The 27,698-nt window shown below is 42.0% G+C and overlaps 1 protein-coding gene across 6 annotated transcripts in view; it reads left to right on the top strand.

The window, feature by feature from the left end:
• CSNK1G3 (casein kinase 1 gamma 3) overlaps positions 1-27,698 on the top strand; it is a 147,143-nt gene that overhangs the window by 101,041 nt on the left and 18,404 nt on the right. For 5 of the 6 annotated variants that reach the window (XM_059724902.1, XM_059724901.1, XM_059724904.1 and 2 more), the window contains 5 exons: positions 14,719-14,804; positions 14,921-15,005; positions 16,043-16,191; positions 19,193-19,288; positions 21,880-21,975. In XM_059724902.1, coding sequence (XP_059580885.1) covers positions 14,719-14,804; positions 14,921-15,005; positions 16,043-16,191; positions 19,193-19,288; positions 21,880-21,975 — 512 coding nt within the window. The remainder of the gene's footprint in view (positions 1-14,718; positions 14,805-14,920; positions 15,006-16,042; positions 16,192-19,192; positions 19,289-21,879; positions 21,976-27,698) is intronic. The other variant, XM_059724903.1, reaches the window with a different exon arrangement.

Below are 27,698 nucleotides of genomic sequence, written 5' to 3'. Positions count from 1 at the left end.
TTACTGAAGCTTTTCTGGCAAGAAGATAAACTCTTAAACAGTAGCAAATTAATAAGTAATCCTTTTATTTGAACATCTCTCAGAACTTCACTCTAGTTAAAGATTGTTAGATTTTTAATTTTAGTTGAACTCCTCTCCAAAATGTTCAGTAAAGAACTCTGTAGTACAACTATTCAGAATCCCCTGTAGCAATCCAAATTCTGCCAGAGGCCCTCTGGCAGCTGTGTTGCCCTGCTCCAAAGACGGCAGCCACTGCAGTAGCAGGAAGCAAGAGGGGAGTGATGGCTGGGAAGGGGAACTGGGGGAGTATGGGGATACTCACAGATTAACTGCTTATAGGCTGCCAGTTGAACAGCCTGCCCCTAAAGAAACCCCATAAAGTGAAACACCCAAGGATGATCAAACCTCTCCTGCTCCAGAATTCTTTGAGAAAGTTGTGATTCAAGGTGATGTATCTTAAGTATTTATAGGTTTACAAGAAGATTATTCGAGATTACTTAGAGAAGCTAGGTGCTTTCATATCAGCAGGGCCAGATGGGTTGCACCCTAAAGTACTGAAGAAATCGTCTGAGATAAGAGCTGTTAGCTATCCTCTTATGAGTACTTTTATAGGTCAGGCTAGGTCCTGGATGATTGGAAAAGGGCAGACATAGTACCCATCTTCAAAGAAAAGGAAAGAAGAGGATCTGGGGGGAATTATAGACCAGTCAGCTTGACCTCAAGACCTGGGAAGATCATATATCAGGTCCTCAAAAAATATGTTGTGAAGCACTTAGAGGACAAGGTGATCAGGAAGAGCCCACATGGACGTACCCAGGGGGTGCGTCTACATGTGCACCAGACTGTGTAGTTGTTACAGGCTGCTTAAGCAAGTACTAAATGACTACGCAGCAGCCAGTCTTACTGCACAGTCCTGACATCGTGCAGGATTTTACCCATGCTAATGTGCAGTAATGTCAGTACCATGGTTTGTGATTGCCGATGCTACATAGCAATGAGCTACAGCAATATAGTGTTATTCTGGGCACATCTACACAAGACCTGGATAGACTGGAGAAATGGTCTGTAGTCTATCAAATGAAATTCAGTAAGGAAAAGTGTAAAGTCCTGCCCTTGGGGCAGGATAATTGCACGCACAAATACAGACTGGGGAATGTCTGGCTAGGCTACAGTACTGCAAGGAAGGACCTGGCGATTTCAGTGGATCATAAGTTGAATGTGAGCTCATAATGTGCTCTTGTTGCAAAAATGTTATCAGCTCACTAGGCTTTTTAACGTAGTGTCTCTTGCAAATGAAGGAAAGTGATTCTTCCCCTCCCTTTAGTACTGGTGAGGCCTTACTGGGAGTACTTTGTCAAATTTTTTTTTTTTTTGTCAAAAATGATTATGGGCCTAGGAGACCAGATTTAGGAGGAACTTTCATAATCCTCCAACTCTCAGATCACTTTTGTGACTCTTTTTTACTCTTCCTCAAATGTATCAACATCTTTCACTGGTTGGAGAAGCAAAATTCTAGTTTATAACAGCCTGTATCTCCTCCCTTGTTAAGGCTGTCATTCTCCCACTTCAAAGAGGGAGGAAATATTAGTATTTCTTGGATCTATTATGATGGGGACCTTAAATTTACTCTAGCATCTAAATGGAAGGAAGAACTGCTTGTACATTGTATCTTGAGGACAGTGAATTTTGAATTTGACATTTAGTTGTCCCTCCCAACTTTTAATTGAGAAATAATCTACCTCTAGTGCATATTATAGTTTGATTATTTTCTGCAAATTAAACATTTTCATTGCTGAAGAAAGTTTAAGTTAAATGGATGTCTGTTTTAGTATTAATGTAACAATCTTTTTGAAGCCTTATTAGAAATGTCTGTGTGTTTTTCTGTTTGTGAAAAATGAATTTCTGGAGGACATCCAGAATGCTGTTGTATCAGCCAGGAGGATAGCTAGTAATTTAAATTTTTTACAGTTGTATCTTTTGAAGCTTCTTTCTGGGAAGGCACTGTGCTTTGATTCTCTGTGTGTAGAGAGACTTGTTTCTAGTACCTGCCAACCAGAAATTCTCTAGTGGATTTTTATGAGAATAGAGCTAAAAGTAAGATTCCTATTGTGTAAATAGTGTTACATTGTTCATTGTGGTCATAATGACTTACACATGACAGACCAGAGTTTTAGGAGTTTCTTCATCTCTGAATTCTGAATCCTGTATAGCTTATTCTCAACCACCAGTCTTATTAGTATAGTATGAAATATTTATGCAATTGAATAAATACTCATTTAAAATTAAGTGTATAGTGGATGATCAAGTAAACAAAATGTTGTGAAATTGAATTCAAATTTTCTGGTGAACTGCTGAGCTAGGACAAGGTTATGACATCTTTGTAAACACTTTTTAAAATTTCTACTGTGAGGAGGTAGATTTATGTTCCTTTCTGTGCTAACTTGCAGAGCAGACTAGATGCATCTGAAGGGGAGTATAGGAGAGTGCTTGGTGCTCCTGCTACTTTAAGGGAAGGCAGGCTGCAAGAGAAGCAGGCTGAAAATGAGGCAAAGGACAGCTGGGGGGGGGGGGGGGGGGCACATGACCCAAAAGGGGCTGGGCTTGTAGGATAGAAGCCCAGAGCCTGAGCAAAACAGGCAATCTGTCCCTGGAAGCTACGAAGAGAGGAGCGTCTCTCTCAGAAGGGCTGCAGCAAGGTTCCTGACTAACCCCTGAGCTAAGGTAGGCAAGACTGGTGGTTTACAGATTGAGACTGTAGGGGCAGTGGAGGTCTCAGGTGGCCTGTAAAATATGAGCCAAGGCTGAAGAGCAGGGCTGCCACCATAGTGACAGAGCAGGCAGGGTCAGGGACCCCTGCCCCATTACAGCTGAGAACCAGGGCCAGGGACCTATAGCCCAGGAGGGGTTAAAAATAAGCAGAGCTAGGGGCCTCACAACCTGGGAGGGGCAAAGGTTAAAAATAAGCAGAGAATAAGCAAAGCTAGGGGGCCTAAGCCCAGGAGGGACCAAGAATTTAGTGGAAACCTGACAAGAGTTGAGATTTGTTTGAGGTACAAAGGCCTGGGGCCAGGATGGTTCAAGGGCACTGGGACTGGAAACCCCAACAGTGGCAGGGACTGTTCCAGGTTTAGAGGCCCACATTGACTGGAGTTGACACTGGGGCTGAAGGCCTGTGGATGAGAAATTTGACTGAACTGGACCAGTGAGGCTTGATGCCCAATGATTGGTGATTATCTGTGATGCTTGAACATGGCTAAAAGGGGAGATGAAGATACCACATAATTAGCCCTTAAAGTGATGTGAAGTGACACCTGTATTCATGAGCATGAGATCTTGCTTGTGGAGCCCTGTGGTAGTCCCCCTTTTTTCTAAAACCATAATTATATCAAGGCATGGCAGGTGAGTTGAAGGGGAGATTGCTTCAAGAAAGTAAAGGTGATGAGGACTAAGGGGGGGGCTCCACCCTGGGGTGTAACCCTTTTACAAGGACTCCACACTCTTCTAACGGAAATAAAGTTTTTCTTGCTGTTCCCCATATATAGAACTTTTGCCTGTTTCACAATTAGTATTTATTAAAGTAATCTAAACTGCCGATAGAGCTGCTTCCTGTTTGCCTTTTGAAGTAGAACAAATTTTTAATTTATCATGCTAAATATGTTTGTATTTTTAAGTTCACTCCCTTAAAATATTGTGATAACACATTTACAAGCTCTTTAAATCTACCTTGTTTTTTGCAAACGTGGTTGGTTTTGAGAGCATGTTAAGTGGGTATTGCTGCATAATTGTATCTTGTATGCTGAATTGTATCTTTTCTTTTCTTTTGCAGCTAATGGCCATTTTTTTCTTGTTTATCCAAGGGCTACTAAAATTTATGGTGACTTCCACAGTTTTTGTAGTTGTCTTTTTTTAAACTATCCACTTTGATTTTGCAATGTATTGTATTTGAGCAAAGACCCTGTAGAGATTTATTTCCAACTGTTCTTTTGCCATTTGCTAAACCCAAGAAAATCCATAGTCAGCATAGCCGTGCCAGCAAAACTTTAATGTAGATTAGATCTAAATGCATTTGTGAAGCAGAAATGTTTATTAAAATTGGTCCTGTGTTTCTATCTGTGGTCCTAATCCTGTTTATAATGTCGCACAGTGGCAGTACTTGGTTAATATATCACCAAGACTGTTATCGGGAAAAGTACACCAGCACACAGAAGCACCTACTCTTCTTTCATGTATTCTTAGTGATAAATCTGAATTAAATTAGCATCAAAATGCTATGCGTTTAACAAACCAGCAATCCATTTTTGAAATTAGACTTGTACATCTCGCTATTAACCACATCTTTTTAAGATAATTTGCTTACTTTTACAAAAATTACTGACAGCCTAAACTAGGTGATCAAAAAAGATTTTAGTAAAAAGACTGATGGGGTACTTGCTCATTAAGATGTTTGTTTTAGTACAATGATCCACCAATGGTACCCTGAACCCTGTGTCCATCCCAAGTATCAGTCATGCACATTAGCATCAGTAATCCTCCCAGTTCCCTCATTTGAAAGAGAATGTTGTAGCTGACTGTCAGAAAAAACAATAGTATTATTGTACTATAACAACCTCCATGAATTGACTTATCTTAGCAACTAGTAATTAGTAGCTAACTAGTAGCCTGTGAAGTAACAGTAAGCAATTTCTTTTGTTAGTAAAAGGGAAATCAGGCTGACCAGCAGTAACAGAATTTGCCTTATTAGTATGAAGAACTGATATAGTTTAGTTCACATACTCTGCTTTCTTGCTCTTGTTCAGGTATAGCAATAAGCATGAGATCAGTGCAGATGAGCATTTTTTGCTACTTAAGCAGTTTAAAATTCTGTAATAGCTTGTATGGTCTGTTTCCCATTACTCCTACTAATTCATTTTCTCCAGGTATATTTGCAGTAGCTATCTTCCTTATAAATGTTTCAGTTTCTGCTGAGGCCATGCTTCTTTGAAGCGCATCATTCCTGAGTTGTACAACATGGTGCAACCCCATGCAGCAGCATGAAAAGTATTTTTCCCAATATTTTTCATATTCTTTTGCCCTAACTTGTTGGTGCTGTCTTTTCTCCATTCCTGACTAGTTCTGGTACCGTTCAAATACCTACAAATTCTTGCTGTTGCCAAGCTGGGCAGAACATAAATATTTTCTGTCTGCTGTGTGTGAAGATAGTTTCATACCTGGCTACACTTGACAACTGGTCTTCTACTTTCCCACCTCTTTCGGAAGTGGAACACATATTGTCTCTTCAGGGAATAGAGCTTTCTTTTGCTTGAACATCGTTATTCAGCCTTCTTTACATATTCTGTCCATGAAGGATTGCATAGTATTGGCCCTCCCCACCCTCCCCATATTTTTTTTTTTTCATATTTTTCATGATTGTAGTGGGGAATGTTTAGTTTGTAATTTTATGAAGCTTTTATTGAAAGTGATTCTCTTAAAGTGATTAATGATGTACACAGTATTGAAATTTCCTTTATTCATGTGCAGGTGTTTGTTTAGAGAGTGTTCAAACTAAAACCATATTTGGGCTAAAAACTAAGTAAATGATATATAAAATCCATTGTATTGTATCCATTCAGAACTGGAAGAGTTATAGTTTAAAGGATTTGTTTCTCAAATATAAGTAGCAGTAAGATTTACTGAAGTCGCTGGTGGTGATGTGTGCGCGCATGTTTAATACATTGTTTAGATGGAACATTTTCTGTTAAATATGCATAAAATTTAAAGGGTTAACCTTTTTTCTACTCTGCTTTTCTGCTTCGTTCTCTTAATTACACCTCTCAATGCATAAGAGAAGTCATTTTTCAAAGATAAAAGAACACGGGAGGAAGCCTAACTTCTGGTTTTGTAGTTCTTCCAAATACTAATGAGTTCAGAGGGAAAGTAATAGTGCTTGTGCCCATGTAAAACCATAGTACAACAGCTGCTGTCCAGCAGTACACAATACTGAACCTGGGGAAAAATATCAATCTTTCTTCCTCCTAAAAGCTCTACGTAGTATCATATAATCCTGGTATTAGGAGATCTTTAAATATATTTGTCTCCTTATCAAATATGTATAGGACTGTCCATAATAATTTCCATTTTAAAGTATTTACACTTTCAGAACCCAGAAAATATTTTGCTTTTAAACTTCACAAACTTGAACCAACAGAATGTTATGCATGTCCTTACTGTTTTTTATTCTCTTGTAAACTTAATGGATAAATCATGGTGTGAATCCCAGAATCTCATTTCAAATGTGCACATAGGCATATGGGCATCCTTACTCCAGGCATGCATGCACCTCAAGCAGTTTAGCTGAGACTTCATGTTACTGGCAGAAAAAGGAGGGAGCACAGTATTCCTTCCTGTTTTGGTGCCCTATGCCAAAGGGGGTATCAAGATGATGTTCACTTGCTTCTTCTCAACTGCCTTGGCTAAAGACTGAGCACTTAATAGTTCCTGCTAGCAGCCTGCAAACCACTTTAAAGCCTTCCATCATAAAAGATGCTTCAATGTAATATATTGCTTTTCCATTTTGCTTTTCCATTTTCATTGTTTATTTGCTCTTTCTTTAGGCAAAAGTGAGAGGGTGTATTTCCTTAGCAACTTTTTAAAATCTTTCTTCTAGCACTTTAATTTTTGCTTTGTTGCAGGATGCTGACAACTTGGAGGCAGTCTTCCCCTTACTGGTTATCTTCTGTTTCTCTCCCTCTCTCTCTCAGGGTTGAGAAATCAGTTGCCTCTATTTCTTTTTGTTCCTTTTTGAAACTGGCAACTGCTGGGCTTTTCCTCCTTCTCTGTGAGATTTAAACTGTGCCCATATTGCAACAGTGCCACCCAGAACATGTGAAAATGCTGAAATATAGTTCCAGATATATCTCATGGAGTCCACTTTGACCCAGGCATCGGAGACTCGCGTGAATGCTGTGGCCTCCATCACCTTCTTGGAGATCAGTGCAAATGAGCATTCAGCTCAGGAGAGACTAGCAGTAGGTCTCCTGTAGGAGGTCCCTTATCTGGGACAGCTCAAAGACTCATTGCTTTGCCTACCAAACTCTGAGATTTTACTGTTCCAGAAGGATACAGGTAAAACTTCAGAGGTTCCTGCATTAGTACTCTGTCTGTTGGTGCCTTTCAGGATGCTGTTAAGAGATGAACAGATTAATGGAATGCCAGGTCTATTTCATCAAAACAGCTTTGTGTTTCCAATATTCATTCTAGTGCTGAAGTTCTCAGTGCTAGCTATACTTGGGCAAGATATGAATGGGCTACTCCAGCCAATTCAGTTCAACTCTTATGACTACTCTTGACCATGCACTTATGTTCTTTTTGTACCGCCACCATGGTATCTAGCGTCAGGTCCTCAGACCAAGAAGACTCTCTAGATTGGGGATGGGCAAAATGCGGCCTGCGGGCCGGATTTGGCCGGCCAGCTGATTGGATCCAGCCTACAGGCAGGCACCCACCAATTAATTGTATCCGGCCCTGCTGTGGCTGCCCCTGCTGCGCTCTGTATGGGGCTGAGTCCTGCCCAGGGCAGTGTGCTGCACTCCCAGCCTCTTCCACCAGCAGGCAAAGCTGAGCAGGGGTCCTGCTACTGCTACTGCCCAGGTAACTGTTGGGCTCCCCCAGCCTCCAGCAACTCCTCCTCCTGTCCTTGCTGCAGTGCTTCAGGTATCAGGTAGGGAGGGGAAGCTGCAGTGTTGGGAGTGGGGTGAGCCCTGCCTGAAGCTTGCTGTGGTCCTGCTCATGCCAGGTGGGGGAGCATGTGTGGATGGATGGGGGAGGAGGGAGGGGTGTAAAGGAGCTCTGCTACTTGCAAAGACAGACAGGAGCGGGGAGCAGCAGCAGGAGCTAGCGTGCACTTGGTGTAGCTCTGCCGGGCAGGCAGGTGAGAGTGAAGTAACAGCAGCAGGAGTCAGTGCAGGCTCAGCTGCAGCTCTGCCGGGCAGGTGTGGGACACAGACTAAGAGAGTTGGTGATGCTGGGCTTGGCTCCTTGTGTCCCCTCCCCCCCCACCCCCTCAGAGGGGTTTCTGTTGCTGTCTGCCAGCAGCAGCTGCTTTCCTGCCCTTCGCAGCATGCTGCAAGCCAGGCAGGTGATGCTGATCCTCTTCCCTTCCTCCCATCTGCAGAGGGGCTAGGCTCAGCCACATAGCAAAGAGCAGGCAGGGGGAGAGCCCCCACACCCCCTCACACACCACACCCCCCACCATACCCACACACACACCCAACACTGTCCCACACATCCCAACCACACACCCTATCATATACATCCCACACACACATATACCCACACTGACCGCCGCCATACCTACACCCCTTACACGCATCCCAAACCCATACACATCCCAAGTCCACACCCCACATACACCTACAGCTCCCCACACATGCACACATACCCCCTCACATACCCAATACCCTCATCAAACCCACACACACATCCAACAGTCCCACACATCCCACACCCCACACACATCCACATATACACCCCAAACACATCCCACCCACACCATACCCTCCACACAACAGTCCTACACACCTCAACCACACCTACACATGCACCCCTTATGCACCCTCACACACTGCCCTTGCACCATACCCAGACCCCTCCCAAACATACTTCCCCAACCACTCCCCCCCACCCTTCCACACACAATATACAAGTAAACCCTCACCCCTAAAAGGAGTACTTCCCATCCAAACAGAGAGACTTGCAGTGGCAAAGGTCAGGGGTTAGGGAGTGGGATGGAGACCAGGGGGTGGGGCACCTGCCAAGGGGTGGGGTTACACTTGCGACCCTTGATGCCTCACCAAAACTTGTTAAACAGCCCTCCAACGAGACTGGATGATCCGCAGATTGCTACTCCCTGGATGAAATCATTTGTGTTACCTTTGTTTCATCACAAGGAACATTTTAGGGACTTCAGGACCTGATGTATTATGTGATCCAAGCTTTTTAAATAGCTTTAATGTAGCACTTTGGCCCAGCAGAAGTGGTTCTGCCCATTGATGAGGCCCAATTATGGACTGTATCAAAGCAGTCTGTCAGAGGCTAGCTACTTTTTTTCTCTCAGCTACTAGAAGGCTGGACAAGAAATACCAAGTTCTTTCCAAGGTGAAGAGAATTTTTGCCATCACCCCAAGCTCTCCAACAATTGTTCCTTTGCTAAAGTGAAGGTAAAGCTGTTACAGCTGCCCCCAAAAGAGAACGAAGCATTTTGATGTTCCCAAGAGAAAGCCATTATGCTCTTTGCTAATGTGTAGTTTAGAATAGCAAATTATAAGATTTTTTTTTTGCCCTGTAAGGCTTCCATATATACAAGCCTGTTGCTGACATTGGACTTCCTATTCTTGGCATGAAGTAGGGTAGATATTCACCTTTAACTATAGAACAGGAGTGTCAGCTACCTGAAGGGTGGTTCCAAAGAGGATGGAGCTAGTGTTCTCAATGGTGGCAGATGGCAGGACCAGGAGCAGTCGCAGCAAGGGAACAGTAGGAGTCTCAAGTTGCAGCAAGGGAAATTCAGGTTAGATATTAAGAAAAACTAATACAGAGGGTAGTAAGGCACTGGAACTGGCTACCCAGAGAGGTAGTGGAATTTCCATCTTTGGAGGTTTTTAAGACCTGACTAGACAAACCCTTAGCTGGGGTGATATAGTTGGGGATGGTCCTGCTTTGACCAGGGGGTGGACTAGATGACCTCCTGAGGTCCCTTCCAAACCTGATTTTCTATAGTTCTGTGATTTTGTTGGCTACAATGGACCGACTCTCGGGATCATCATAAATTCTCATTTATTGAACATGTAAAGTTACCAATAAAATCATAAATGCAAACTTTGAATTATCAGTGGTACTGGTCACCTTAGCATGCACGCACGTGTGCTCATTCAAGCCCATGTAGTATAGTGTAGAATAACCGAGGGTCACGCTCACTGCCTTTTATCCCTTTCAGGCAGACTTGTGATCCCCCAGCATCATCTTGGCTGCCCAATCCAGAGGTCGCTGATCCACATGGATTTTGAGTAGTCCATGACAGCTGTTAGTCACAGGGATCTCTGCCTACTGGTACCTGAAGTTTCAGGAGTCCACCCTTGACTTGTTGACTTAATGGCTGTATTGTCATGGGTTACAGGAATAGTCAGTAGAGTGGGTGCTTAGTTCCAGGAATCAATTCTTTCGCTTGATTAGCTTAAAATGGCTTGTAGAGTAATTTTGTAATGGTAAATTCCTCTGGCTAGGCTATTGTCAGTTAACAGCCAGAGGTACTTGGTTTGTCATTCATACTCTCATGCATTCAAGGGACTGCCCAATATAACAGATTTTATCACTTTACAATTAGTTTCAATGCAGATTTTAACAGCGGTCCAGGGTATAACTTCATTCTACAGGGAGTACGTTCCTTAAGGGTTTAAAAGTATAAAATACAAAATGCCATGGTAAAGCTGAGACAGATTCATAGATTCATAGAGGTAGGGTTGGAAGGGACCTTGTAGATCTTCTAGTCCGACCCCCTGCCTGGGCAGGAGAGAAAACTGGGCTCAAATTACCCCAGCCAGGTAAATGTCGAGCCTCCTCTTAAAGACCCCCAGGGTAGGAGCCATCACCACTTCCCTTGGAAGTTGGTTCCAGATCCTAGCTGCCCTGACTGTGAAGTAGTGCCCCTCTAATGTCTAGTCTAAACCTACACTCTAACAACTTATGGCCATTATTCCTTGTTACTCTGGGAGGTGCTCGGGGGAACAAGGTCTCTTCCAAACCCTGCTGGTCCCTCCTAGTAAGTTTATAGACAGCCACCAGGTCCCCCCCTCAGCCTTCTCTTGCAAAGGCTGAACAAGTTAAGGTCCCATAGCCTCTCCTCGTAGGGTCTCCCCTACTGTCCCCGGATCATGCAAGTGGCCTTCCTTTGGACCCTCTCAATGCTGTCCACATCCCTCCTGAAGTGCAGTGTCCAGAACTGGATGCAGTACTCCAGCTGCGGCCTGACCAGTGTCACATAGAGGGGGAGGATCACCTCCTTGGCCCTACTTGTGATGCATCTGTGGATGCACGACAAGGTACAGTTAGCGCTACTGACCGTGTTCTCACATTATCGGCCCATGTTCATCTTGGAGTCAATAATGACTCCAAGATCTCTTTCTGCCACCATGCTTTTGAGAAGGGAGTTCCCCAGCCTATAGGTATGCTGCTGGTTCCTACTGCCCAAGTGCAGCACTCTGCACTTGTCAGTATTGAATCCCATCCTGTTTTCATTTGCCCACCCCTGTAACCTGTCCAGGTCTTGCTGTAATCTGTCCTTCCCTTCTAGCGTGCCCACCTCACCCCAAATCTTGGTGTTGTTTGCGAATTTAAACAGGCTGTTCTTCGCCCCATTGTCCAAGTCGCTAATAAAGAAATTGAACAGTGTGGGCCCAAGGACTGAGCCCTGAGGGACCCCACTGCCCACTTCCCTCCAGGTAAAAAATTATCCATCCACCACCACTCTCAGAGTATGACCCCTCAGCCAATTTGTAATCCATCTGACTGTATAGGCATCAATGCCACAGTCACTTAGCTTTTTAATGGGAACGGGGCTGGAGACAGTGTCAAAGACCTTCCTGAAGTTCAGAAAGACTACATCCACTGCGACACCTGTGTCCAATGATTTTGTGACCTGATTGTAGAAGTCAGTCAGGTTGGTCTGACAGGACCTGCCCCTAATGAAACCATGCTGGTTGAAATATAAAAAATATATCATGAAAATATAAATATTTGATGAAATGTAAAAATGCACTGCGAGAAATATATAAAAATGCAATGTGAGGTAGTGAAGATCAAAGGTTCCTGGGGACAGTGAGTTATTAGCACCAGGATATACTTACAGTCTTTGCAGTGGATATTTTAGTTCTTTTATTTTCCTTAGTGACACTGAGCTTAATTGATATGTAGATGTAGTTTCAAGGTTTCTCCTACAGAAAGCCACTTCAGCTTTCTGGCTTGCTCTGAGCCTTGCCACACCCATGCAATGAATGTGCTAGGTCTTTGCCAGTACTTAGAAGGAAAAAGAAATGTACAAAATGGGGGGGAGATGAGTTGCAAGCAAGAAGGGGTTTCTGTTATATCAGTGTCCAGAAGAGAAATGTAGAAAGGGGGCTTTTCTACTACAATTTTATGATATGCAGTGGTGATGTGGAGTATGGGGCCTAGGGCCCTGGCTTGAACTCTAGCTCAAGGATGGGACATGCAAAGGTGGTATGGCATACAGGGACACAAACCACTGGTTCTAGCTCAGGCTCTGGCACAGGGCAAACAGTGGCACTGGCACGGAGCCCTGAGCATCAGTGGTAATGTGAGGCACATGTTGCTGACTCTAGCACTAAGCATGTGGTGATGGGTCTGGTGGTCAATGCACTGGGGCCATGGTGGTGGCAGTGGGTGAAGCAGCTGAAAGGCAACCAGGGCTTTGTTAGCGCGCACTTGCTGTCATGCCCCTGGCCATGCTGCCCAACTTTAGCCGAGTGGACCAGATACAATGGCTCCTCAGGCCAGATCTAGCCCACAGGCTGTGTATATGACCACCCTGGCCTAGAAGAAAGCCCTTATAGCTGTTATTGCAGAGGGACTAGTGGTAATAAAGACTTGCAAGAAGATGCCTCTAGAAACTCTAGGTGCTGCCTTTTGATCCATGACTGTGGCAGTTATGAGACTTTCTTCCTATCTGAGAGAGAAGTTATTTGAAAGAGATCCAAAATACTATTGAAGATCTTCCATGTAAGGGTTTGAAGTTCTTCAGAGCATGAATTGAAGGACTGAATGTTTACAGACTCCGGGGCCAACTTGCATGTCATGGAATTTATGCACTAGCTCCAAAGAGAGAACTCAAATACCAAATATATTCCATCACCGATGGGTATATTGAGCATTCTTCCTCTTCTCCTTCTTTGCTGGCACATCCATCCTGTGAATTGCCAAGAAAGTATCCATGCTTTATGAAATGCAAACATTCCTCAGCTGCACAAAGTATTCTGCAGCATGTTTCAGGTAGCGGAAAAGGTCTTTTGGTGTGATCAGTAGATGTCTTCAATTACCTTTAGTGCCGCCCTTTGTTTCCTCCTCCATCAGCCCTGTCTCCAGTCTGTATGGCCCCAAATTGTGTCAGACTTGTTGGTTCAAGACATTGTGACAACTACCTATACCATACAGTTCAGGTCACTACTTGGCCCCCAGCTCCCTTTAATATACCTTCCCACAAAATTTTGCTATAGCAGGAGGTACTCTCCCTGCTAGCCTTGGGAACAGCAGGAGGCATGACTTTAGTCTTTTGTACTCTAGGTTAGTTGGTGAATAAACCAAACTCTAACTCAAAAATATGGTTACAGTGAAGAATCTTGAGTTCACTGAAGCCACTGGCATTTCCCATGACATAAAGGGTGCATCTCCCACTGAATTATGAGAACTCATTCTGCTGCTTCAGGATGATAGCAAGGACACGTGTCTTGATTCTTACCTGTACTTGCATGACAATGTGCGAGACTTCAAGGCACAGTAATATTAGCACACTATCTGGATATCATACTGCGTTTAAGCTGTGGTGTGAAATTGCAAAAGTGGAACTGCTGTCCATTGTCAGAATACATTCTCTTAGGGCCCATGCAGTCTTCATAACATCCTTGCACTATGTTTTCTTAATGGATATATGAAGTTTAGTTCCTTGAAGCTCCTGATTAGATGTTGCATTTGGGAAAGTAGTTCTTTACCTGCAGGACTCCAAGGCCTATCCTCAGGTATATGGAAACTTCTTTCGAGTTGCCATGATGAAGACATGTATATGGAGGGTCACTTACAGAAGAAAAAGAAGTTTCTTGTCAGAAATTGCAGCTCTTCCATCTGCACACTTTGATGCAGCCCTCCTTCCCCTTTCTCAGCCACACTCAGTGTATAATTGGCATTGCGAGGGAGCTCAGGACCAGGAAGTACACACTTTGCCTTCAGTACAAGGCATGAGGTGGTGTGGGGCTACAGTGTACCCCAGGAATACTGCTAATGCAAAAAGTCTGAATGCTTAACATGCATGCATGCCCACAGTGAGGATGTGCCAACATATTCTGAATGGCAACAGTTGACGGTAAGTAATTTCTCTTTTTTTGGTTGACTGACTAGTGTAAACCAGCATAGACAGAAAATGTTGTTACTGCAGAATGATTTCATCCACAGTTCAATTTTAAGGTCAATTAGATAGGTGAGCAAGGTGCAGCTGGTAGCTTTGACAATTTTCAATTTGAAAAGTCACCTTAGTGTCAGACTTCTTCCCCTCTTCCCCCTGCTTCTCCCCACCTTGGCTTCTTCAAAAAAAAAAAAATAGGTAGCCGTTTATAGATTCTTTTAGTTTTGTGGTGTCACCCCCACAGCAAACACACAGTTGAAAAATGTGAGTGACTGAAGGAAATAATTCCCTTCAATGGAAGACTATTTTTACTTATCATACTATTAATTTCTATGTGAAAAATGACTTGTTTGCTGCATTGTTGAGATTAATGCATCAGCCTATTTTGTATTGACATTTTTGGTTAAATCTTTTAGTTCACAGTAGGCAAATGTATGCTGTTCATTAAATTTTTCTACATCCGTAAGCTTCTAAATATAGTGAAAATTCTAAATAAAATTAAAATTGAAGCGTATCATGTAGACTTGGTGTTCTACGAATTTTTTTATTTTATGTTTCAGAGCAAAGTAGAAGAGATGATTTGGAAGCTTTGGGTCATATGTTTATGTATTTTCTCAGAGGAAGCCTCCCATGGCAAGGTTTAAAGGTAATGTTGTTCATAGCCTTTCTCTCTCCTTTCAAATTAACAACTGGATCTTGATTCCTTTATAAAATTGTCCACTAAAACATTTTCTGAAGTTCTGTGTTTCTCTTCTATCTTAGGCTGACACCCTAAAAGAACGCTATCAGAAAATTGGAGATACAAAACGAGCAACACCTATAGAAGTATTGTGTGAGAACTTTCCAGGTAATGCCAGTTAATAACTTGTGCATACATATGAAAGGTAAAGCTGGTGTGGATTTTTGTTTTTAATACATTAGGACTATAAGAAATATAGTCCTAATTTATTAAGTGGCATAGCTTTCAAATGCATGTAAAGTATAGTGTGGTATCAGATATAAGAAATATCCTCTGGAAATAGTGGTTTTCTTTCACTGGTGGTTATCAGAGAGAGAGCATACATATTTGTCATAGTGTGCATTAGTTGTTTGCAGTGTCATTTGTGTCCTCTGTCTCCTAGATTTGAAAAATGCATTGTAATCTTAACTATAAGAACATTGATTAAAGCATTTTTGAATTATTATTTTGAGAGAGAGGAGACCTGTCAACAAGTTGAAAATTATTTCCTCAAAATTAATTTTAAAATAGTATCAAAAATTGGTGTTGCCTCTGAGTTGCCTTTAGCCACTTTTGTGACATCATAGTTTTATTTTGGTATATGTTTTTTCAAAAATCCCTTCACTTCTGTGTAAAAGACATAAACAGGGGAAATTGATGTACTACACAACAAAACAGGTGAATAAGACAAATCACACATTGCTAACAAATAGACACAGTAAATAAAACTGAAAAAAATAGAAAAATATTTTCTATGCATATATACCTCTTGTATTTAATAATCTTGGATTAAAAACATTATTTTTCATATGCTTCCCATTCATAGGCTGGGAATTTGTTCAGCCTACATAGCCTTTATCATGAAAACACTTCAATATATGAATGGTTCCATGGGTTCAATGAACTATTTATGAACACAAAATTAATTGAGTATATGACATTATCCAGGATTGAGTTTTTTTAGATTAAATGAATTGGGTTCTGTAGATTATCAAAATTAAACTTCTGGGAAATCGCTGAAGTACCATGATACAAATCTCTTCTTGGTCTTATATATTAACTTAAGTGAACCTAAGTTATTTAAGTTGCTTTAAAATGGAATAATAAATGGAATTGTTTAGTCTTTAAACACAAATGGCAATTGTGAACATTTTTTATTTGTATAGAGGAAATGGCTACATACCTACGTTATGTAAGAAGGCTAGATTTTTTTGAAAAACCGGACTATGACTACTTAAGAAAGCTCTTTACAGACTTATTTGATCGGAAGGGCTATATGTTTGATTATGAATATGACTGGATTGGCAAACAGCTGGTGAGTACAGTTAAGCTGTTAATAAGATGCTGTATTCTTAGTCTTACCATTTTTTATTTTTTTTTAGCTATAGTAATTAGTCTTGACTTTTCCAGGACACAAAAAATATGATGCATAAAGAATCTCAAGTCAAACTATTAAGATTACAAACATTTTCTATTATAATACCACTTCCACAAGTTCTTAACTTTGTGAAAGGTAACCTTTTAGCCTTAAGTTTTTCATATTGAGCCTTTTCCCAGTGTGGGACAATTTTATTTAAAAGAAAGCAAAATTCCACTTGATTTTATAATAGGAGGTTGTAGAATTCTAGCAACTTTTTGAATAGAGGAATTGTAGAGGAATTATAGTAATTTAACTTTTGAATGGATAGAATCTTCTGCAATAATGTGTTACTTTTGGTTTGGGGATTTTTTTTCTGCTTTTAAGCTATTTAAAAATCACTTCTGAGCATCTGCACATTATAGTATATAAATAGCTCTATTAATAGCTGTTGATAATAGATAACACACTGCATGCTTTGTGTTGATAATAGAGCTATTATAACTCTATTAGTAGCTGTTGATTAATAGATCTATTAATAGTTGTTGAACAGAATGGTTGGAGATTTGTTTTCTCTGGCATCTCTAAACTAATAATGGTGAATGCCAGGGAGCCTAATTAATAGGGGAAAAATCAATAGTTTTCACCCTGTGGTCTGCAGATGCTTGGGAGTCTTCAGACTAAGTCTAAGGGGTTCACAAAAGATTACTATGATCAATCAGAATTATGTGAATACCCACACTTACAGTCAAAAAGGTCCACACCTTCATTCAAAATTTTTAGGGGTCCACAAATAAAAAAAGGTTGAAAAGCACTGCTTTAGATCTGTTCAGTTCAATGATCTCCCTCTAGCATCTACTTTTGCCACTGTGAAAGATGGGATACTGGGCTAGATGGACAATAGGTCTGACCTAGCACAGCACTTCTTATGACAGAGACTATACAAAAAGTCTTTACCATTTTGGCATCAAAATATTCATCCTTCCTGGTCAGTTTGACAGGGGTATGGGCTGATGCTTTCAAGCTTTTTGGAGCAGTTTGATCAAAAGAGCTTCTGAGGGTCTGAGAGAGACAGCTATACACCAACATTTTTTTTCTTTTAAAAATTCTCTCAGACTACTGAAACAATGGAAGACATTGGACAAAGTCATGGTTCTACATAATTTAGCTTGTTAAAGAAAATAACTGATTTGAAAAAAACTGAAGAAAAGCTTTGTTTGGGGCCAAGCACCAAAACATTTTGAAGAAACCCAAACACTTTCCACAAAAATTGTAGTTGAAAACCCATAAACATTTTCAGCCAGCCCAAGTCTCAATACAAGTTTTGCTTCGTTCTGCAATATCTTACAAATTCTAAGCTTTCATTTTTTACAGTTATATAAGCCAAATATGGATTTGTTCTGAAAGTGTTAATACCATCTTATAAACTCTTCTTTATTAGTCTTACTAATTATATTGCCCTACTAATTAGATCTTTGTTTACTTTTACATTTCTAATAACTTTCACATTTTTAGCATGCCAGCACTTTATATTTATAATTGAATTAAGGGCAACCTGGGCAAACATAAATCTGGTACTGATGAGCTTTAGAGTGCTTGCCTTTTGTAGCATAATTAGTCTTTTGTTTAATACTGATTGTGTGCAAAAATTACGTTAATTTATATTGCAGTAGTTGCCAGGGAGCAGTTCATGGATCAGGTCCCTCATATACTAGCTAGGCAATGTGACTGTCTTTTTGTCCTGTTTCACATCTTGGGAAATGTTCAGATGTGAAACAAAGGACAAAAGGAAATATATTTTTACCATCAAACCTTCTTTGCTTGCATAAAGTTAATATAGGCAGGGAAGAGATGGTAATAAAAGGTAGCTTGAGGGACACCTGTTCAAGATGTTTAATTTTAGTAAAATGTGTCAACTGGAAAATGACTGCGCTTCAGATTACATCATTTTAATGGATTATGGTGTACATGTAGTATTACAAAATGCAACACACATTATAGTGAAAGTGTACTGGGGCGCTTGGGATGATAGCAGATTGTAAATAATTTATTGTAGTACATTTACAGGGAGAGGGAGATAAGGTTACTTGTGAAATCTTTTGACACATCCTGCCTTTGATTACTCAGCTGCTAGTCAATTTCAGCTAACCTAATTGATTTGTAGCTTTTCTTCCATCTTTAAAAATTAAATAAATAAATAAATATTTCAGCTTCATTCTTCAGGATTTAGAAGTTCTGTTGGGTTTTCCAGATTTTGAGGTGTTTGTGTAAATTCCACCATCTGGAACTATTCATATGCATCACTGGAATTCCTCTGCCATTCATGTTTCAATGGATGTTGCACGATTAATATAATGGAAATACATATTTTTTTGTTCGTGTTAAAATGGCTTCTCCCACCCACCCAAACTTTCCAAAAATTTATCCGAAAGTACAGAGACTAATTATAGGAGATTTCAACTTGAAAGAAAGTTGCACAAAAATGTTTAGAAGTTCTCGGTAACTAAAGTCAATTTAAATGGAATATAGTATTCTTTAACTAGATTGGGAACATCACTTCTGGCTAGAGTATTGGTAAATTAAAAAATAAGCTGATAGAAATTAATCATGAAATGTACTCCATTGCTTTTTTCGTACCAATCTAGAGTATCTTCTAAGCACGATTGTAAATTCATTATAATTCAAAGTTATTGAAATATTAAAGTAATTGTGTTACAGGAAGCTGCCATTACATTTTTAGATGGGCCAGAGTGAAATCGAGACTTTAAGTTGTAGTATTAGTGATGAGAGAAGAGAGGGATTCCATTTCATTAGGTGTTGTGTTTTATATGCTCACTTCTCAAATTTAAGGCAGACTTAGAAACACTTTTATTTTGGATTACAGTTCAATAATTATTGGTAAGACTTAGAGAAAATTTATTTTTTTTACCAGTTTGCTACATAATGTTTATATTTGTAGCCTACTCCAGTGGGTTCAATTCATTCAGACCCTGCGTTATCATCAAACAGAGAAGCACATCAGCATAGAGATAAGATCCAGCAATCTAAAAATCAGGTACGTTGCTCAAAGATTCTTATCAACATTTTATTTTCTCTTATAAATTGCCGTTCTTTGTATTGAAATAGCAGTTATTGTTTGTCATTGGATTCCAAAATAAAACTGGTATCAGTTTTTGCTGTCCCTCTAGCTTTGATTTCTGAAGCCATGGGCAGAAGTATTGTTTGAAATATTTCAAATAAGGTACAGACGTGCAGGGCCAAAATAGTGCTGCAGAATGACCCTCAGGAAAAATTAAAGTGATGTTCTTCATTTTGAAACGCATCGTGAAATATCTCTATGATCCTATAGTTCTCTAGCATCCCACAGTGCCCCATCTCTCATCTCTTTGGGAAGAAGGGGTTGTGGTGCTGGGTAGTGGAGCTTCCTCCTCTCTAGCCCCAGTGATGGAGTGTGTATGCACTGTGCTGAAACATGCTGAATTTGAAGCACTCCAAGATTCAGAGCACTTCAAATGCACATCTGTCTTTTGCCTGAATATTGCTTGTTAAATGCATGAATCTTCTTTGTTACAGTGACTTTTTAGGACACTTTACTTTTGAAGTATTGCTAGAGTGATATTGTAGCTATGATGGTCCAGGAAATATGAAAGAGGCAAGGACTTTTATGGATGATAATGGACAAAAACTGTATGGTTGGAGAATGTTTTGAAGGCAGTGTATTTTTTAGGTTACTTATTTCAGGTCACAATATTTTTGAAATTATATATGGCTGGGAGAGTGGGGGAGCTGGGCTTCCCAGTGCTATACGCATAGTTGGGTAGAGCGATATGCAGAGTGGGGAAGAGGACTACGTGAAGCTTCGGTTGCCGATTCGATTCGGAGGAGATTTGGCCCAATTCAGCAGCCGAATCTCTGAATCCGAAACAAATCGGGAGACCCATTAAAAGATCTGAATTGATTCTGAAGCTTCCGAATAGATTCAGAGTTTCAATTCGACCAGGGAGAGGCAGGCACAACCAGGTGGCTGCAGGTTCTCCCTTGGCTCCTCTGGCTGTGCCTGCCTCTCCTCAGGTGGAGGGAACCACAGGAGAAGCCCCCATGGCTGCCCTGCCTCGCCCCAGCCTCCCAGCACTTAAAATAAAAAAGCATCACACTCACTGGCTGCAGCAGTGGCAATCAGGGCCTCTGGGGGCTTATGGCAGAGCCTCCCCACGCAGTGGGGGCAGTGTGGATTGCTCCGCCTCCCCCCCCCCACCTGGTGCCTGCATGGCAGCTGCCCCATGGCGCAGGTGCAGTGTGATTTGGCAGGGTACTGCTCACTGTCTGGGAGCTGGGGCCATATGGGCTGAGTGCTGCGGGGCTCTGGGTGACTGCTGGACTCACCCCAGCTCCCAGACAAAAGGGGGGAGGCAATCCCTGCTGACCCGCACTGCTGTTTACTGTAGTGTAGGTACAATGTAAAATGTGTATTTTAAAAAAAGGCAAACAAGAGTCTACATGACCACTGAATCAAAAATATCATTCAATTCGCGTTATTACACATTTATGGCTATCCCATGCATCTGAGTCATTTTCCTTAGGCAGTTGTTTTATTCAGTTTTGCGTGTGCCAAAATTAAGTAGTCATTGCATGTTGTGCTTTATTTATTCATGCACCATGTAAACATTTAACAGGTCTATTTATTAATGCTTTGAGACATTCATACTTATAGTGTAGGGGGCCTTCAGTTCTCTGTATTTACTGGGGGGGCCCCAGTAAATCTTAATCTACCACTGGGTGCAGAGGCAACAGGGGGTAGGCAGCCACCGTCACCCTCCCACCCCACTTTGTACTCAATTAAAGAGAAGGGGCTTTCTCCCACATGTTAAATGGTGGGGGCTTCTCTTTAGAATCTAGTGAATACAGTACTAGGTAGCATCAAACCATGGGTGTGGTGGTAGCAGGGTCCTAGCAGGGCTCCCTGACAGGTTGGCACTGGCAGGCTATCAAGAGGCCAGCTGGTCTCCCTCCCTTCTCCTTGGAGAGGGGAGGGAGAACAGAGGACTGTGGGATGCTGGAAGTCCTAGAGACCCTTGTAATGCTGTGACCCAGTACGTGTCCAAATTAAAGCTGGATAGTAACCAGAGATAGAGTTGTTACACTTTTTAAGCAGTGACTTTATAACTGGTTGGCTCTTTTTTTTATAGCTGCATGGCATATATGTAATGTGCAGCAAGGGCTTGTTTGTACCTGTATAGGCATTATAGGTAGTGCTACCAAATTAAGAAATTTCTTTTTGAAATGCCACTCTTGTAGCACTCTGTGTCATTGTAGTACTTCAAACAGCTTGAACAACTATACACTTGCTTTTTGTAGCTCTACAAGGGCACATTTAGTGCAACAGCTGTAACACTTTTCCATAGTATTTCATGTTTGAAACTTCTGGTTTTCAGCCCCTCTGTACTTGGTATAATAGTGAGACTTAAGTGTCACTATTATACCAAGTATTTATACTTGGATATGTATATACATAGATGGATTCAGTCTATATATGCTGTTCTCCCATATGATTTTTATTTCACATATTATGTACATTGCTTGTTTGTAATACAATAGTTCGGATTTTTTCCTTATCTATGTATGCTTAATGCATTATGTTATTGGCAGACAACAGACCACAGGGCAGCGTGGGACTCCCAGCAGGCCAACCCCCATCACTTGAGAGCTCACCTAGCAGCTGACAGACATGGTGGCTCGGTACAGGTATTTTCTGTTTCTTTGCATGACTGATTACTTCCACATTTTGTGACCATGCTCCCCTCTATTCATGGCATGAATCCACTTTTCAGCTGAAAAGTTTTCCTAATAGTCATTTACATGCATTTTCTTCTTTCTTGTTTTATAGTTTCCAAATAGAAATACATTATGCACAAAGTTTGGCTCCTTTTGTTAGTTGAATTTCTGCTTAAACTATTCCTACAAATGCCTGTAGTAGGCAAGTAATCTAGCTTTCTAAAAATACTTTGCTCTAGTAAACCAGTGGTTCTCAACCTTTTTGCCTACAGCTGATGAGCAGTGCCAGGTTGGTCTATGGACTGAATCCAGCACAGTGCTGGCCCAGCTGGGGCCCAATCCAGCCACACAGGGCTTGGAAAAATTGGTGGCAGAGCTCTGGCACTGTTAATTGGCACAGTTCCCGTGTTACCATATTTCTGAGCCCATAGAGAGCCCCATGGGCTAGATCTGGCCTGTGGGGCAGGTGTTGAGCACCCTTGTAGTAAACCAGACAGTTTTAATTTTTTTTATTACATTTGCAACTAACACAGTATTAATTTAATTAGACAGTTTAAACCAATAAATAGTCAAGATTCTGTCTTGTTGTGTTTTTGGTTGAATGTAACTTAATTATAATGATTTCATTTTTATACAAGCTTATTTAATACTAGCTCATTTGAATGACTTGTGCCAATGCAGTGCTTTACACTTTTACCCAGGTAAAAAGAAAAAATGTGGAAAGTAACTAATAGCAGTGGTTTTTAGTTTGAGGAACTTTTAAAGTGATGTAATTTTATGTCATTTAAAAAAATATATGAGAGAAATTTTTGGTATGATACCCCTACCAATGTTTTCTCTAAGATGTAGTGGTCTGTGAGCGCACTGTTTCAGTCCCTGAGCGTGCCGTGAGCATGCCACTTGAGTCCATTCCCAAATTGGTCCTGCCTCCCTTTCATCGTGTGCCGCTTCGGTCCAAACATCAGTTGTTCTAATGTTTTGAGCCTCTTGGAGAAGAAAGTGTTTGCACTCCCTTTATCTCAGTGGTAATGGGAAACATTTTACTTTCATTTTCCCATTTGTGCCTGCCATTATTCACTGTGTGTCCATGGTCAATTCTTTCTGCCACTGTTTCCCAGCTGCTGTCAGGTCCTTGGACTGGAAATCTAAGTCCCTTCATGCTGCCCTCTTTTAAATCACATGCTCTTCACTGTGGTTTCAGCCACTGCCCCCCACAGAGCCCTATGATAAGAAAGCCTCTGTTTGGGCTGCAGCAACTTGGATCTTTATTTTAAGTGCTGTGGACTCAGTGCTGCTCTTCTCAAGTGCTCAGAGTTGTTGCAAAATTTCCCAAGCACCTGGTGTTTCCTGCTGTCACCCTCCAAATCATGCCCTGCAACTGGTGTTCCAACCTACAGAGAACCTGCATGGTTGTTACACAAAGGAGCTACTGGGGGGCAGTCAGCATTGGACTGCCTGTGCAGAAACGGCCTGATAGTAGCATCAGGTTGACTGCATCTTGATCCTGCTTGCCCTTGCCCCATGTGAAGATTGGGGGCTGGGGTGGGCCACATGTCCTCACTTGGCTGCCTGCGCTGCACGTCTGGAGGGGCTGCCAGACTCCGGGCCGGGTCGTTGGGCAATCAGGAGCCCAGCGGCTCGTCCAGGGGCATGACAAGGGGACACCGGGGGGTAGAGGGGGATGTGCTCCTCCTCTTCCACCGTGCACGTAGCAATGGGATACTCAGCTGCCCACCCACACCCCTGGACAAACTGCTGGGCTTCAATTGCCCTAGCCTGGCTGGGGCGTCATTCATGGTGAACGGGATCCCAGCCAGGCCAGGTCATACGACAATCCCCACAGTGCAGGAGGGAGCGGGGCAGCACCCTGCCCCTACTGCACCCCATCCTGCACTGTGGGGTTCTTGATCAGAACCACCCCCCCCCGGCCCAGTGAAACTTACCTGCGGCTGCGATCCTGGCTAGGAGTGTGTGGGTATCTCGGTGTGTTCACCCCTTCCCACTCCTGCAGCAGCCTGTGGCTGGGTTGCGGTGGGTGTGTGGCATGAAAAAGTTACTGCGCGGCAGGATTTTTTCTTGTGCACAGCTGTACGCATGTGCGACTTAGAGGGAACCTTGGCCTCTACAAATTCAATATATTTTTTGACTCACTAGATAAGGAGGCCCATTGTGAGGGCAAAAACTATCTTGCCAGAAATAGTGAATTTTAACTGTATACCAGATGATATCAAAATCGCAAAGTAGAAAATTGTAGATAAAGGTTTTTCTCTGACTTTTTTTTGATAGAAGCTTTTGACTTGTAACAAGGACAGACAAAAATATTCAGATATCAGTGGGATGTATGGCCTCTTGAGATCTAGGAAGAATATTGCTAAATATAGTGAATGAAGAATGTTCAGAAATCCAATTTGTGTTTGTGCCTCTATTTGTGAGTAAAATAACCCAGTTCTGTTAAATAAATAATCCTACCCATCACAGCAGCTTTTACATTTACTAATTTATATTTTGCATGTATGTTCTGAGAAATAAGAGCTCCATGATTTTTTGGCAGCCACCAAACCACTCAATCTGTTTATCAACACCATCCAGCATATTTCTTATTTATAAACACTAGTATGATGGGATTAAATTACTGGTACCTAAATTTAGAGACTGGCCAGTCTGGATTTTATCTAAAACAAATGGTGTTCTATTATATCTGCATTGATATTCCACCCCCCAGTATAATCCAGTTACAGCCAATCATTGAATTTTCTTCTTTTATCTTTAGTATCGTTGTTTTTCTTAATTCTTCAATGATACTGTATTTTAGTCTATTTTCAACTTTCTTTTTTTCCCCTCCTCCTTCAAATATATTTCACTGAGTGCATGTACATAGATGAAGCAATTCTTAGGAGATTTGAGGCAGTAAGAATCAAAATAGTCAGGGGGCTGCAGGTGGGGAGTGAGGGGGCCATGCTGAGGAAATGGGGTCATAAATTGCCTTATGCTGAGGAAAAGGTTGGAAAGCACTGGTTTAATTGCTCTAAATTACTATCTAAAAGCTTTATTTTGTTGGGTTTTTTACTTGTTTATATAAAAAAGTATTTATGGAAATGCATATGTTTTTAGACTAGTATTTAGAATATAAACACTTTTTTTTCAAAGTAGGAAATGAATTTTGGAAATTGCTAGAGAAGTTGGACAAATTGTCTTATTGGTTATGGTAATTGTATTCTGTTTCTGAAGGACCCAGAAATGTTTTGAGCAAGCTGTCTATGGAAATGAATGCATTTTGTTATTTAGTTCTAATTTTAATGTGATAGCTTACAATGTGAGCTGTGGAGGAAAGTCTTTAGCTCTTCTGAAAATACCCACACCCATTCTTCCACTTACCTATATTTGTAGCAATATATTGAAAATGTTGAGTCTTCAACCGTCTATTTTCCCAAGGGTTTTCTTAACTTTATTAATGAAAGCATCCTACTGTACATTACAGTATTTCATTAATCAACCTCCCAGGTTCTTGCTTCACAAAAGTTTGTCTTGGTTCCCAAAAATGTCAGCTGAATAACAGTGATTAATTGTCTCCTTCACTGTTTACAACTGCCTAAAGTGCTTGTATGCAAAGACCTTACTAAGCTGTTTGTTGTTTGGGGTTTTTTTTCATCATTTGCTATTTTATTCAGCTAGCCAAGAAACCCACTAAATGTAGGAAGTTCATTCCACATAGTAATCAGATTTTTAGGAAGCACTTCCAATATTGTTTTCACAAGATTACGTTTTTGAAACGATGAAAAATACTACTAGTTTGCCCTAGTATTTTGTACAGGCACCACCTTTCAAAGGATAGTTCAGAAGAGAACAGAATGTAGTACAGACTCTTCCTATATGGTTCTCCATTTCCATCACAGCATATCCGCAGAAAGATGGTGGGGGATATGAAGTAAAATTAATGCTTCTCACTGAACTACGGAAACTTGGGAATGTGTTTTTATAGTACAAATACCTTTGAAAATGTGAGTTTCTGGCATAATGAGAATAGGTGTGCTTTGAGTTGCAAGAGACGTTTGTTTCAAGAAGCAGCATGTAAAACAGCATATTAGCATCTTCATACCTTTATAGATGGCCAAAAAAGCTCCTGCATAAATTATTATCGTGTTTTACAAAGAACCAAGGTTAATTTTGAATGATTATGTATTGAAAATGAGATAGCACAGGTGTGCTAACAAATTCCTCACGTATCTCGGCTTTCAAGCACATACAGCATGTTTTAGTTCTGCAGCAAAAAAAAGGATTATTTCCCAATCATTTATAGTTCTTTATTGTGAATTTGAGTCGGGAAGAAAAAGTATAGAATGCAGAAAAGAAAGATTATGGGACTAGCCTAAAGATGTGTTGTGTTTAGAGATCTTTGTTTCTTCCTGTTTCATTCTTGTGGAGCCTGCACCTCACTCCGCCTGGCCTGTCGGGGTGTTGCCCCTCCCCTCAACTCGCCTGCCACGACTTGGATGTACTCAATTACCTTCAGAGGGGTCTCCAGTGGAGATCTTTATCCTGGGTGGGGCCTCCCGATAGACGGTGTTACTCATGGTTATCGGACGCGGTGATCCACGGGGCTTCCCCTCCCCTACACCCCGTCCACACGCCAACCGCTGGGCGATGTATTCCAGATGTTGCCAGGCCCAGTATGATGGCTTCTGACCGGTTCCCCGGTTCCCGGTCGTCCTCCCTCCTGCTGGGAGGGGTTTCTCCTTTCTCCTCTCTTACAGATAATACTCCTCCGAATCAGGGGGAGCTGGTGGGTGCTCCCCCTGGTTCCAGCCCCCTCCTGGGGCCTCCGCTGTCTCCCCTTTCCTCCCGTCCGCAGAGCGCTCCCCTGTCTCCTGGGCGTCTGCCGCTTCAGGATGCAGGGAGAGTGCCTCGGCTTGCACTCTCTGACTGCCTTTCGCTTTGCTGTTTGCGAAAGGCTTCCAGCTCTTGCCTAAGCTGCCTGCTTGAGACCCGCAGGCGGGGTCCTCTCCGCTCCGTGCGAGAGCCTGCAGCACGGGTAGCACACCCGTACTCTCTCTCCCTGGCTCTCCTCCCCTCCCTGTCCTGCTGGCATTTTTAAACCTTCCGCAGCGGCCTCTCCGGCCGCTGGGATTGGCTCAGCTGTTCGCCGCGCGGGGAACAGCTGTTGCCAGAGCCGGCGTAATGGCGGCTCGCGCGGCTGCAGCCGTGGATGTGGCTCTTCCTCCCGCTGCTCCTCAACCGGTACGCATGCCCTTCTGGGGGCTTGCTCTCGGGGTCTGGGGTCTGTGGGTCCCCTCTTCTCTCCCTCACTAGCCTGTGGGGGCGCTTCGCCGCCACAATTCTAGTAATGATTCTTTGGCTTCTTGTCTGTTAGTGCAGGTCCTCCCTAGTCCTGGCCTACCCTACTGTTCATCAGTACCTCTTCCCCCTGTAGCAGATATGGCACTGGGCAGCAAAGTCACCCCCTAGAGGCTACCTGCCCCCCCCCCACTTGCTTGCCCCCTCTGGTGTCTTAGGGTCCCACCCTGTTGTCTTTCCTGCCGTACCTTGATGTTATGATTGAACAGGGAGGCTGCCCCTATACGGCAGGTGGGTTTTGGATCTTAGACCCATGTCTGGGTTGAGACCCCCTGGCCTTGGCCCACTTTGCTCTGGCTGGGTCTGTCTACCTGAGGTCCATTGTTTCAAAATCATAGGCT

Source organism: Alligator mississippiensis, chromosome 3 (assembly GCF_030867095.1).
Source record: "Alligator mississippiensis isolate rAllMis1 chromosome 3, rAllMis1, whole genome shotgun sequence".
NCBI classification, from domain to species: Eukaryota; Metazoa; Chordata; order Crocodylia; family Alligatoridae; genus Alligator; species Alligator mississippiensis.
This window is presented reverse-complemented; position numbering and strand designations above follow the sequence as displayed.